General features: G+C 44.1%; 2 protein-coding genes across 6 annotated transcripts in view; one reads left to right on the forward strand and one right to left on the reverse strand.

The window, feature by feature from the left end:
• Window positions 1-1,822: 1,822 nt before the first annotated feature.
• On the reverse strand, window positions 1,823-7,828 carry TIGD6 (tigger transposable element derived 6). 2 transcript variants are annotated; one of them, XM_003404596.4, is made up of 2 exons: window positions 7,608-7,828; window positions 1,823-4,221 (listed from the first exon to the last, which is right to left on the reverse strand). In XM_003404596.4, exon 2 carries the CDS (start codon window positions 4,136-4,138, stop codon window positions 2,564-2,566), a length of 1,575 nt encoding a protein of 524 aa, XP_003404644.2. In that variant the 5' UTR covers window positions 4,139-4,221; window positions 7,608-7,828; the 3' UTR covers window positions 1,823-2,563. The 2 variants fall into 2 exon arrangements, with proteins under 2 accessions (XP_003404644.2, XP_023406373.2); XM_023550605.2 differs by lacking the exon at window positions 7,608-7,828 and adding an exon at window positions 7,284-7,601.
• A 77-nt stretch (window positions 7,829-7,905) lies between these two features.
• Window positions 7,906-14,190, forward strand: part of HMGXB3 (HMG-box containing 3) — a 54,155-nt gene continuing 47,870 nt past the window's right edge. For 3 of the 4 annotated variants that reach the window (XM_064278111.1, XM_064278112.1, XM_064278114.1), the window contains exons 1-3: window positions 8,208-8,316; window positions 11,241-11,379; window positions 12,524-12,698. In XM_064278111.1, the coding sequence (XP_064134181.1) occupies window positions 11,243-11,379; window positions 12,524-12,698 (312 nt within the window). In that variant the 5' untranslated portion in view covers window positions 8,208-8,316; window positions 11,241-11,242. Of the gene's footprint in view, window positions 8,317-11,240; window positions 11,380-12,523; window positions 12,699-14,190 lie in introns of all 4 variants that reach the window. The other variant, XM_010591828.3, reaches the window with a different exon arrangement.

Here is a 14,190-nt window from a genome sequence, read left to right on the forward strand (position 1 = left end):
GTCAGACTATAAAAACAAAAACCAAACTCGCTGCCGTCAAGCCAATTCCAACTCATAGCGGCCCTATGGGACAGAGTAGAACTGTGCCATAGAGTTTGCAAGGAGCACCTGTTGCATTTGATCTGCAGACCTTTTCATTAGCAGATGTAGCTCTTAACCACTAGGGTACTAAAACCCAGCTGAAAAAGCTAATTTTTAATTTTGTAGGTATTTGAGAGCCAACACAGACACTTGGGCAAAGGAAATGGCATGATGCCAATAGAGCTAACAATGTGTACAAAATGGATTTCTGGAGAAAGGTGAGGGAAGAAATTAGAAATTGTGTCAGTAATGCTGACACAAGATGGTGCTGAGATCATCAGTTAAGGTGTTGGCAGTGAGACAAAACCACAGCACTCAGCGAGAACACAAGGTTCCCTGTCCTAAATGTTAAAAATTTAAAGTACATACAGTATGTCTAATCCAAATTATACTAGTTTGTTAAAGGAAAAATATCCAAAATAAGTTTTTAAAAAATCTATTTAAACATCCGTTGTTTCTTGTTCAACATGGAAGCAGTACTTTCCATGACTAATCTGCTTTATAATCTGTTTCAATTAAGTAACTAAAGAAAAATAACAAAATTGCTATGGGTTTCTGAAATATCCACAAAATTAACCTGAAGAAGGAAAAAAAACAACAAAAGACTATAATATTAACAGGTACTGTGTACCTTCTAAAAAATGTGACTTACTGGGAATAGATATTAGGGTTATAAAGAATATTAAGAATGTCTTCTCTATAGGGGAAAACTGTTTTAACATAAGCCTGATTAGAAATTTACATAGTTCTAAATCATAACTTAAAATTAGATCTGCTCTCGATTTCTCTGAAGTATTCTTCACACGGGGTGGAGGGAAAAGATGTTCTTCACACAGGAAAAAAAGGAGTGATTTATTAAGTCACTGTGTTGTTGCTGGTTGCCTCAAGCCAATTCCAACTCATGGCGACCCCATGTGTTGCACAGTAGAATCGTGCTCTATAGGCTGTCATCTTTCAGAAGTAGATCACCAGGCTGGTCTTCTGAGGTGTCTCTGGGTAGGCTCGAACTGCCAACTTTAGCCCAATAGTTGAGCATTTAACCATCTGTGCCACCCAGGGACTCTAGGTCACTTTCATGGAGGGCAAATGTAGTGTGTCTTAATCTTGATTACATGGTACCGGCTGGGTTATCCATAGGGATGGAGAGAAGCAGTGTGAATGATCCAAATTAGGACCCATCCAAACACTCACACGTGACATCTCTCTCATGAACTTACCTTTCACCTTGTCTGGAAAGTGGCAGATACAATGGTCTATGTGTTTTCTTCAGTGATCCTCATTAACAGGGTCCTCTGTTATCATATCCTGCCTCCCAGATCTTATTCATGTCTCTTTTGTAAAGCACTTTATTTCCCTGTACTCCAGCTCCCTATTAATAATAAACCCAAAGCACTATAAACAAACAAACAAAAAAAAAAACCCGTTGCCATCAAGTCAATTCCAACTCATAGTGACCCTATAGGAGAGAGTAGAACTGCTCTATAGGGTTTCTAAGGAGTGGCTGGTGGATTCAAACTTCCCACCTTCTGGTTAGCAGCTGAGCTCTTAACCACTTCACCACCAGGATTCCTTGAAGCACTACAGGACGTTTTAATAGGCTAGATGGCTCCTGTTAACTGCTTGGGCAAGACAGATGTACCTCTACGGAACACCTGACTGATGTTATTTAAGAGAGTAGTTGAGAATGTTCTAGAGTTGCCAAGTCAGCAGAAAAGAGTTCACAGATGATTTGAGAGTAAGACCTGCTGATTTTTTTTTTTTTTTTTTTACCATTAGCGATAGGGAGGACTCAGACAGCCGGCTGAAGAGCGAAGTGCTAGGATCTAGCCGAAACTCTGAAGGTTGGGCCTAGCAATCTGGGTTTTAACAGGCCCTCCAAGTGATTCTGAGGTGTGCTAAAATTTGAAAACCACTGAGCTAACCCCAGTGGGAAGAAGTTGGCTCCAGGCCCATAGGAGTGCTTGACTTTCCTGTGACTTACCCAGAAGTTTTCAAACTTGTCTGCACATTTGAATCACCTGGGGAGCTTCAAAAACTATTAATGCCTGTGTCCTATTGTCAGAATCACATGACCTAGTCAAGTGATTCTAACATGCAGACAAGTTTGGGAACCATTGGGTTACTCAAAAGAGAACACAGGTATCAGTGAAATTTCACTTCCAAATCCCACTCAAGGGTGTTTCCTGATTATTTCAGAATACCGGAATGTTGGAGCCCTGATGACTCGGTGCTTAAGACCTCAGCTGCTAACCAAAAGGTCGGTAGTTCAAACCCATGAGCTATTCTTTAGAAACCCTGTGAGGCAGTTCTCCTGTCCTGTAGGGTTGATATGTGTCAGAATTGACTCAACAGCAACTGGTACGGGACTGGAATGTTGTCATAAGAATATTGCTTAAAATTTAAGTTCAATATCCTACCTAAAGAAATCTTTATTCTTATAAAAGTACATATTCTAAAGTAAAAGAGGCAGTTAATTCCTACATTATTTTGTTTGGAGAAAATCTGTAATTTTGGAATCCACAAGAGTTTGTGTTACTCTTCTCATTAAATATTGGTCTATGCCATTTAGCTGTCCAAAAACTGCATCGGGAACGCCTGTGCAAGTGGAAAGGAACTGTCTAAGTTTCTGTACACTTGTGATAGCCTCTGCGATGGTGATTTTTGGCTGTTCTGGTAAAGAGATCTCCCCCTCATCTTCACTTCCGGCTTCATCAGTATTTTCATCAGTCATCATGCCCTGGATGACCTCTGTGTCCATCAGCTCCTGGGAGACGATGAGGTCATCATCTGCAGTTACAAAGTCCTGGAAATTTACTTCATTCGGGATACAGGTGGCAATAGCTACCGAGCGCCACAACTTTTCAATGACAGCGGCTGGTTCGTTGGCCGCTTCTTCTGCATCGGAATCTGTAAATTCCATAGGGATGATGCCTGCCCTCTGCCAGCATTTCACCACTGTGGACTGCTTGATTGACCACCATGCCGCAGCAATCATGTCCATGGCCTGCTTAATGTCCACCTTTTCTTGATCCTGACTGCTGCTGAGTTTGAGGAGGATCCGCTTTAGAAAGTGGCTCCTATACAGCACTTTCATGGTGTGGATTATGCCAAGATTCAGGGGCTGCAGGACAGCAGTACAGTTTGAGGGCAGATACCCCACCTGGATCCTTTCCAAGCGTGGAAGCATGTTGTGTGCAGAGCAGTTGTCAATAAGCAGGAGGATCCGCCGTTCTGCCTGTTTCATCCTGGCATCCACTTGCATCAGCCACTCATTAAATAGATCCTGCGTCATCCATGCCCACTGGTTGGCTCGGTAATCACAAGGGAGGGAATGGATGTTCTTGAGACAGCGTGGGCTGGGTGACCTACCAACAATCAATGGTCTCATTTTTTCAGTCCCTGAAGCATTGCAACAAAAGAGTGCTGTCAACCTCTGCTTTGCTTTCTTGCCCCCTCTACAATAGTCCCCTTTAGCAGCAAGTGTGTGCTGGGGAAGCAACTGGAAAAACACTCCTGTCTCGTCAGCATTAAAGATATCATCTGGGCTGTAGTCAGCAATCAGTTTTATAATTTCCCCTGCATGCCACTCGTTAACCTTATCTATTCCTAGACCATTCATTAGCCTGTCACTATTCTCTCTACAGACTGCTTTCAAAGTAATTCCATGGCGATCCCTAAATCTGTTCAGCCAGCCCACACTTGCTTGAAAACTGTCATAGCCAAGCATGTTGGCCAGGTTTAGTGCTTTCTTCCTAATGACAGAACCAGTCACGAGAATGTTTTTGGCGTGGATTTCTTGAAACCAAGCAAAAACAGCCTTATCGATGTCATCATAGAGTGCATTCCTCATCCTCTTCCGCTGGGGCCCCACAGATGCCTCCCGCACCTTTTCTTCAAATTTGGTGCGATCCTTTAAGAATGTAGACAAAGTAGAAGGAGTGATACCAAATTCTTTTGCCACATCACCTTTCCTCCTGCCTGAGTCTACAGCTTCCACAACTTTCATTTTCTCCTCCAGGGAGAACTGCCGTCGTTTCTTGTTCCCCTTGTTTGCCATATCCGTGGAACGAGGCCTGGGCCACAGCTAACAGGGCTGCGTCCGTTCCTCCTCGTGGCTTCTTTTGCCACAGGTGTGAAAAACTGAGAAGACAAAACAAAGTACCTATCAGGAACCAAAGATGATGGATTCCCCTTAAAAAAAAAAAGGGTTCAGATTTTCAAAGAACTCTATTAGGAACTGATAATAAAAGGCCATAATCAAGAGGAAACAGGATTCATGCTACTGATTTTTTGTAGAAACTAGTTTTACAGACTTACAGAATGTTTGAAAAATAAGTGGCCTTATAAATAATCTAGTTTAAGCTCTCTGAGACTCCATAAAAATGGGAATAGCAGTGTCTGCTCTTGCCACTGTGAGAATACATTGACATTAATAGGTGGTGAAAGAGCTTTGCAAATAGCAATGCACTGTATAAATTCAAGGGGTAATTATCCAGCTCATTTTATGGATGCACAAACTGAGGCCCAGGGAAGAGGCCTACAGGTTCATGTAGCTCATATTTCTTGACTCAGATTAGTGCTCTTTCTGCCATTCCATGGTCCTGCTTGAAATTCCACACCAAAATGAGAACTTCAAAACTCTATCACCATCTAACTTGGAAAGATTTCCATTGTGGGAAGATGTTTCTGGTAGTCACACATTCATTTAGTGATTATTTACAGGGCCAAGCTGTAAGGATACAGTGATGAACAAGGTCCCTGCCCTTATGAACTATACAGTGTGGTGGGGGATAGAAACAATAAGTAAACAGATAATTACAGTGTGTGATATGTGCTATGACAAACACTGTGATAGAGAATAAAAGTGGAAGATCTATTTACACAGAGTGGCCAAGTGTGGTCTCACTGAGAATATGGCATTTCAGCTGAAATCTCTATGAAGAGTAGGGGGTAAGGGCACCCCAGCAAAGGACAGGGCATCAGCAAAGCTTGAGGGCTGGAAAGAGACTGAGGTACTGAACTGAAAGACTCACATGTGTATGACAAAAGTGGAGAGCCAGACCACTCAAAGATGCCATGACAAGAAGTTGGTATTTTATTCTGAGTGTAACAGAAATCCACTGAAGATTTTTAAGCAAGGGAGGGTCATGATCTGCTTTTACATTTTAAAATGTTTTATGGAAAATGGATCAAGGAGGCAAAGAGACCAATTAGGATATTAGGATGCTGTTGCTGATAATTCAGGTGAGGGATGATGGCAAAAGTGATAGGCAGATTACAGTCCCTCTCTGGGCCTCTTTCCCATTTTGAAATGCAGAGACTGGACTCAACCAGGGAAGGCATATTAGAATCTCATTTCCAGGCCCCACCTTGGACCTAGTGAATCTCATAGAAAATCTCTATGAGGGAAAATAATTTTTTAAAAGCTCCCAGAGTGATTCTGATAGGCTCCATGGTGACAAACCACAGGACCAGATGATCCTTAAGGTCCCTTCCAGGTTGAAGTACTGGACACTAGACCAGGTGCTCTAAACTCAAATGCTTTTAGGGACCAGGTAAGCATCTTGAGTGAGTGAAATGTAGATAAGGTATTAATAGAGAGTGTTGTGGTCTGTATGCCCTACCTAGAGGTTTTCAGAATTTAAAACAAACCAACCAACCTCCCAGGCTGGCCAAACAGAACAGGATCCAGCAGTGGTAATTTGCTGCTTAGACCTTTTATCATTAAAAAAAAAAACCCAGAGCCCTCAAAGGACCAGAGAGGGTGCTGTGATAACTCCTTCCTGAGGGCAGGATTCTACCACCACTTCCACACAAATATCCATCTATTCATGGCATCTTCTATGTGCCAATCACTGAGCTTGATGCCAGCCATATAGAGATGAATGGAACATAATGCCCACCCTTGAGGACCTTACCATCTCGACCATCTAGACAGGAAAGACAAACACTACAGTGTGTGAGGCACTATAACAGAGAACACAAAAGTGGGAGTGATCAACTGGGGTGAATGGTGGGTGGGGACAAAGAGGAAACAATATTTCTGTTAGGCCTTAAGAAATAAATAGGAATTCATGAGATGGAAAGAAATATATGTAAAGGTAATGGAGTACTATCAAAGATAAAATGGCATGATCAAGACAAAAAAAGTCTTTGGGGGAAGAAAGTGAGGGCCAAATCACAGAATGGCCTATTAAGGATTCTAGCTTGATCCAAGGGGCAATAATAGGCCTTCAGAAGTTTTCTTTCGGTTTGCGTTTTAAGGAATGACATGATCAAATTTGCACTTTTTAAGGAGTCCTTTGGTTGCAGGGTGGAGAACGTAATAGATGAAGTCCATTCTCCTAAAAGGTGCCCCTAAATCTGAAAATAAAAACAGGCCACATACAGTTCGAATATTAATTTGAGTGCAATAAGAAGCTACTGAGAATTTTAAGCAAGGAGAAAAAGATGACCGCTGTGTGGAGAATGGAATTGAAGAGTGTCAGAGAAAAAGCAGTTCAGGTGAGAGAGAACGGTGGCTTGAATTACAACTGTAATAGTGAAGATGTGGAGTAGTCTATTTCTAGGCTACGTTGTTGCAGGTCTTGTTGACTGACTTGATGTGAGGTACAGGAGGATTCTTTGACTCGAGCATTAAGCAACCCAGTGAACGGTGGTGCAATTACTGCGACAGAAACCGGTTACTGAGGATCTCCTGAGCGAACGTAATTTGCTGAGCCCTTTCTTTATATGCTTAATACAGATTACACGTGGCAGTGCTGAGATTCAAACCCAGGGAGGCTCACTACAAAGCCAATGTTCTGAACGCTACAGAGTGCTATGTAGTTTGTTGTGGGAACTACCAGTATTACCGAGAGATGTGGAAGGAGAACCAGGCAAAAGCCAAACTAGACAAAGTCTTGGAGGTCAAGCTAAGAAATTTCAATTTTATTCCAAGTGAAGGAGAAAACACCGGAAGGTTTTATGCAAGGGAGTGACATGATCAGACTTAAAGTTCAGAAAGATCCGTGTGGCTGCTGTCAGATTTAGAGGGACAAGAGCGGAAGCAGGAAGACTACATGAGTCTAGGTGGGGAACGATGATAGCGGTAGATGGAGAGAAGTATGCAGATCGATAATACGTGTGTAAGATAGTGAGGGTCGTGCGGGAACGTGTATAAATGCGGGACAATTTGTGACATCGGCGGGAAATAACCATACCATCCCTATCAGATTCCCGGAGTCTCTCCACACGGTCATTTAGCTCCGCTTCAATCACTCCAGGAGCGCGATGTCATTACTATCCGTGGGGCGGTGGGAGAAACGGGCTGACTGCAGATGACCGGGATGAGGGAGGCCTGATGCTGCGTTAGGAAATATGAACCTTATACTGAATGCACGGGGACAGACTGAGAAGGATGGGGTCAGGCCTTGAGTACCGTACGGGACACAGCTGTGTGGGGGGGTTCCCCGGGCCCCACGTGGCTCTGAGAGGTGAGGCGGAGCCACGACCCCTCACGCTCGGCGTAGCCCCGCCCTTGTTACCTGAACGCCCCACGACTGTGCCCGGGGGCTGAGCAGCCGGGGGGACGCACCGCCGGCAACTACAGCTTCCTCCTCCGCCCGGGACCTCTGGCCGGAAGCAGTCCGTCCGCCTCAGCGGGCCTCCTCAAAGCCTCCAAACAGTTCCTAAGGGCCCGCCTCCCAGCTAAGGCCGGACTGTTGCGCTTGCGCGAGGGGTCGCACGGAGTCACGCGCCGCCAGACGCTTCCGGTGCGCCGCGAAGGCCGCCGGGACGAGTCTCCCTGGCGGTCCAAGGTGTGCTACTGCTGCTACCGCCGCCGCCGGTGAACCGGTGCTGCGGCGACTCCCGTGTCCCTGCTGTCCTCCTCGGGCTCCCCGGGGTTTGACCCCCGGGGCCCTCGGCAGCAGTCGGCGAAGGATCTGCAGGACGAACCTGTGCTCCTACACCCGCCCTCCACGACTCCATATCGCGACTTCGCAGGCGGGGAGCGAGAGGGTCTGTCGCGACTCCGCGCCGTGTGTCACCGGGCGGGGCCGCGGGGCCGGGGCTCCTCCAGCCCCCGGGATGCGCGCACGAGCCCTCGCCTCCACTTCCTTGTTGCCGCTGTCACGACTGGAGCCGCCTCTCGCCGACAGAGGGGAGCGCGAGTGCGCCGGCCAGCCCCCTCACCGAGCCCACGGGCCGAGCGCCTCCGGGAATGTGAGCCGCGTGGCCTCCACGCTCCTCTGGGTAAGTCTTGCCCTCTAGGACCGCGCTGCGGACCCCACTGGGCGACCTTGGGCTGGGTGCTGCGGCTCGCAGAGCCTCTGTGGCCTCTTCCACAAAACAGGACCGGCGAGCCTTATTATTTTTTCCCCGCAATCCTTTGGGACTTCTGAGACCCAGAGAGAGAAATGAAGTGGCCGGGAGTCAAACCGTAGTCCGTGGCTGAGCAATCAGAGGTCATCTGATGAGGTTCCGAGGAGGATCTGATGGGACAGTGAATGCGTTGCAAATTTCAAGCACTGCCTTTAATCTATTTTGCAGATGAAAAAATCAGTTTTAGAGAGAGTAAGTAGATTGCCCAAGGTCATAGGGCTCTGCTATTAAATGGTGTAACCTAAATTAGAACCCAGAACTTCTGCCCTTGGTTTTAACCTATGTATTATCTTGCTTTTCTTTGCATCTCCGTACTGAGGTCAGAGATAACCAAGCTTGAAACAAAATAGAGAGAGGGACACACACACACACACACACGTCAGTTTCTTCACCCACCCCAAGGTGGCTGTAATTGTTCCTGACTTGTTTCTTTCTGGGTGCTAAAATCCTACATGTTATACTTTACGGATACTCTGCTGCGGTTACTGTTGTTTTCCACAAGGCACTTAAGGGCTGAGAAGTCAATTATTAAGAGCAAAAAAAAAACACGAGTAAACTTTGATTTCAACTCCACTTTCCCTTACTCTGGAAATCCTAGTGGCGTAGTGGTTACGTGCTATGGCTGCTAACCAAAAGGTCAGCAGTTCGAGTCCGCCAGGCGCTCCTTCGAAACTCTATGGGGCAGTTCTACTCTGCCCTGTAAGGTCACTGTGAGTCAGAATCGACTGGACGGCAGAGGGTTTGGTCTGGTTTTGGTTTTCCCTTACTCTTAGCTGGCCTGTTGCTTACTCAGCCAGGTTTTATTGAGGGCTGTGTTCTCTTCTGGGTTGTGCTATGACAGTTAAGATTGCAACCCCCCCACCACCACCAGTGGGAAAAGGAATCACTTAGAGATCACACAGAACTAGAAGAAAGCTTAGGAATAATGTGTTCTTAAGTGCTCGACTACTAGTTGGCAAGTTGGCGGTTGTACCCACTCAAAGACACCTTCAAAGACGGGAGTGGTGATCTGGTTCTGAAAGGTCACAGTCTTAAAAAACCTTTGGAGCAGCTCTACTCTGCAACACATGGGGTCACCATGAGTTGTGATTGACTCAGCAGCAGTTGACAATAACAACCTGGAGTATATCTTTAAAATTATAGGTAAAATGTTGTATGTCCGCATTTTTCTGGAGGAGAATTTTTTAGCTTTCACAATATCGTAAAGGAATTCTTGCCTCCCAGAAAGTTAGAAACCATTGAGTTTCGCTTATCTCACGGAAGAACAACTGAAACTTAGAGAACAGGGAATAGGCTTGACTGGTCCAAGGTCACATGGTTAAAAAAAAGTTTAGACTTGGATTCAGATCTCCTGACTTTACATTCTGTGCTCTTTTCCTCATTATACCTTATCAGATACCTTATCATCTGTGGAATGAGGTCTGAATAAAATGTGAGTGAGCTTTGTACAACAAAAATCAGTCCTCTGTTTACTACCACAGCTCCTTCTTCCCAGAATCCTAAATTCTTTTCTGACAGATTTTAGGAGCAACTATGTATTTCCCTTTCTGTGAAAGTGAGTTCTGGAAACCTTTCTCTCTCAAAGGATTAAATTTCATGGGTAAAACTTCAACTTGGAATTTGGCCACAAATAAGCTGCTTGTTCTTGAACTGGTCGTTCAGTTTTTTTTGTGCCGGCCTTTTCCTAGACGTAAAAGCTGTTAGTAGATCCTCCCTTTCTTTAGCTAGTGCCAAAAAGCTAATGTTGGTCTGTAAGGTAACTCTTTAGACATGTGCTGTCTAATGTCATAGCCACTAGCCATATGTGGCTGTTCAAATTTAAATTAATTACAGTTAAATAAAACCAACTCAGCTCTTCAGTCACTCTAGCCGTATTTCAAGTGCTCAATAGCCATGTATGGCTAGTGGCTGCCATATTGGGAGGCACAGGCATAGAATATTTCCATGATCACAGAAAATTTATTGAACATCCTTGGTTTAGAGGGTTGCCAGTAGAGATAAGTAATAATGTAGTGTAATGAAAGAAGGCTCAGACAGTTGGATTTTTGAGTCAAAAATCTGTATCTTTCAGTTCCTATTTGCACCTGGTGCCTTGGGGTGGTCATTAAGCATTTCATCCAGATTAAAATTTGTATAATACTTCAGTGTCCTCGAATAGAGTTACATCTTTTGTGTTCTTTGCATGTTATCACTGTAAATCTGTGGTAAAGTGGGTGAGACTTCTCTTTTTATAAGTGAGAGAACTGAACCTAAAGCAGCTAATGGACTTGCCCCAAATCTCTAAAGTTGGCAGACTATAAAGATACCTCTTACACATAGATGCTACATGCTGGAATGAGCAACTGAATTAATCATTTAAGCATTTTGCTTAGGATAATGAAATATATGAAGGGGCCAGAACTTCTGACTCCTAGAGAAGTATTCTTGTTACCTGTTTTCATGGAGCCCTTGTGATGTGAGGCTAATAAATCTCTCAGTTGAAAGATGGCTGTGAGTATCCAGTGAGGGAATATAAGTGAAAAGGCTGTCTAAGCTAGCGGTCCCAGATTTGTCTGGTAAATGAATCACCTAGGGCACTTTACTAGCATGCAGATTTCCATGCCCTCTGGAGATTCTGGTTCAGAAGGGCTGAGGTGGAGCCCTGGAATCTCTATGTCTAAGAAATACCTTCTGCCTTTGGGAAATGGCTAAGCCTTTTAAGACCTGGCAGAAGTAAGAGATTGTTTGATCAGGAGGTTGCTGCCCCCTTTAGGGTGAATTCCTGACACTTTGTGTTTGACTTTCCTCTCCTCTAGCCATGGATGCATCATATGATGGTACTGAGGTAACTGTCGTGATGGAGGAAATTGAGGAAGCCTACTGTTATACCTCCCCTGGGCCACCCAAGAAGAAGAAAAAGTACAAAATACATGGAGAAAAGGCCAAGAAACCCAGGTTAGTTAACACTTTTTGGTTACTGCTGGCATTTAAAAATGTCGAACCAAAAGGCTAAGAGGTAGTCTGGAATGCTCATAAGCAGAAGTTGCTGAGGAGGACTTTTTAACACTGCATCCAGATTCATTGAGAGTGAGTGTCACGTCAGTTGTTGGAGTCTCAGGATTGGTGGGGTTGGGCAAGGATGGGGAGGGGAAGGTGGCCAGATTGATGCCAGTGTTTGCCATTCCTGGCCAGATCTTGATCATGTTTCTAGGCTGTCACAGAAGATCATACCATATATATGGTAGAAGGTACGTACTAGAGAACTGCATTATGTATTATTGTTTTTATTTAAATATTTAACATACAACATAAATAAAATTATGGAATCACAAGTAGTACCAATGATATCTATAGAAAATATCCAAATTATAGCTCTAATCCCCCGCTGGTCTGCGAACACTCCGAACTTCTTGCTAAGTTTGCCAGCATTGGGTCACTTTGATGGTTCTTCTTGTTTTCCTCTCCCATTCTTGGGGGGATGCTGTTGACCGGAGAGATGACTAGAGGCTGTGGAGAGGAGTGAAGGGTATGAATGATAACCACACTGGGGAATTAGCCCCTGTGCAACCTTGCCCTGACAGTGAAATGACAGGACACATGTGTCTTATTTTGTTTATATTGGGTTTTAAGAACCAGTCATTCCCACAGAAAGAGTGGTCTGTGGAAAAGCAAACCAAACGAACCTTTGCTTCCAGATTTCTAAAGAGAACAGCCACTCTGTCTTTACCGTTCATTTTGCCCTCCTCCCATACATCTTCCTGAGAGTGTTATTTAAATGTTTTTTTGTTTGACTTGAGTCCCTAGTTAGACAAATGCTTTGAAGTGAGAAGCTGGGTTTTGTATCTCCCTCTTCACAACCTGGAGCCCTGGTGATATAGTGGTTAAGGGCTCAGCTGCTAACCAAAAGGTCGGCAGTTCGAATCTACCAGCCGCTCTTTGGAAATCCTCTTGGGGCAGTTCTTCTCTGGCCTATAGGGTCACTAAGAGTCAGAATCGACTCCACAGCAATGGATTTGGTCTTTTTCACAACCCAAAATCTAACACTGTAGTGCTTACAGATTGAATGGGGGAAATCCCTAAGAAGTCATTGCTTCCTCAGGTCTGCTTACCTCCTTTACTATTACGACATCTACCTGAAAGTGCAGCAAGAGCTCCCGCACCTCCCTCAGTCTGAGATCAATAAGAAGATTAGCGAGAGCTGGAGGCTTCTCAGTGTGGCCGAAAGGAGTTACTACTTGGAGAAAGCCAAACTAGAGAAAGAAGGTTTGGATCCTGTAAGTAACTTTTTTTTTCCTCCACCAGTTCTTGTTGATTTACTGGTGAATGTCTTGGGCAAACCAATCTCCTATTCTCCTGTTTCCTTTTCTTTCCATAGGAAAATTTTGAGTTGAGTCGTTTTGTCTTTCTTGAGTGTGATTTTGTCTGTTTCCATGTCAGTGATGCCCTGCGCTCTCTGGTCCTCCTTGGCTGCAGCAGTACATGGAGCTGACATTTCTCAAAGTTGTTTGCAGTGAGTCTTAGGTTCCTTTTCTGATTTTTGCGTAAGCTGGAACCCCTTAACCTTGTGGGTAGCCGGTATTTGATATCTTATATAGACATTTCTCCTACACTGTAAGTTTTCGTAGCACAAGTTAAGTGTAATATGATTGATTTGTGTTATATGGGCTGCTGTCAGTTACAACATAATCGGAATTACAGGTTTGCAGTTTAGATGGTGACATAGATGATACAGCTGTTTTGTGAAGTATCCCATTCTTTTGTTAACATTGGTGGTTTGTAAACTACGCTAGAAGCAAAAATGCAAGGTTAGGGCCCAAGATGATTGAAGAGACCAAGGCTTTTTTAAGCCTTGAGTTAAAGAACAAGCAAGGAAGCATTTAAGTTTGTGTCAGTCAGCCACTTTGTTATTTCTGGTTCACAATAACAAAATGCACTGACAACTATTAAGACTGCTATTTGTTTAAACTGGAGTTTCTGTAGGAAACATAACTTTTTATTGCAGGCTGAAACCGTTTAACCTCAACCCATTTTTTCAATTGAAACAGTTGTCTCTAACTTGTTTTTTGATAATGTGGAGCAGAAGTTTCTCAGGAATGCAACAACTATGTTATGGCAGAACAGGCTGTGTTCGCCCATCTGCCATACCATTTAGATTATTTTGTCCTTATTGGCTTGGCATTCTGCTTCCCGAAAGAACTTTGTGTTACCTGCATTCTTAGAGATGGCTTGTCCTATCCCTCCTCTAGATGATTCGTTTATAAACAGACCGGGAAACAATTCCTGTGGCAGGAAGGGGGTAGTGTAGGAAAAGCAAACATACTCCCTTTGCTTTGCATGTTACATAGTCAGCAGTATATCTTCCACAATAAATTCTTTCTTATCTATATGCTTATTTATGCCTAACACTGTCTCTGCCACTACCACCCAGAGCATGAGTAGATGCACTCTGATACTAACTAGCTGAGTGACTTTGGAAGAATCATTTAACCTTTGAGACTTGGTTTTCTAATCTATAAAATGAGGATAATAGTATCTACTCAGTATTTAAGATAACCCTAATGTAAAACACCTAGCTGAGTTCTTGGCATACACTTGCTTGGTCCTTGAGTATCAACCTTTAATAGATTAAATACCCAGTGACCATGTGATAAGAAAAGTTAACATTTATTGAGCACGTGCAACGTATCAAGCTTGGGCAAAGCTTTGTGGGCTATGGTTGGCCTCTCCCAGATTGCCTGGTGTGAAGGCGAGACACTCCTGCCTGCA

This window comes from Loxodonta africana, chromosome 2, assembly GCF_030014295.1.
Source record: "Loxodonta africana isolate mLoxAfr1 chromosome 2, mLoxAfr1.hap2, whole genome shotgun sequence".
In the NCBI taxonomy this organism is placed as follows: Eukaryota; Metazoa; Chordata; class Mammalia; order Proboscidea; family Elephantidae; genus Loxodonta; species Loxodonta africana.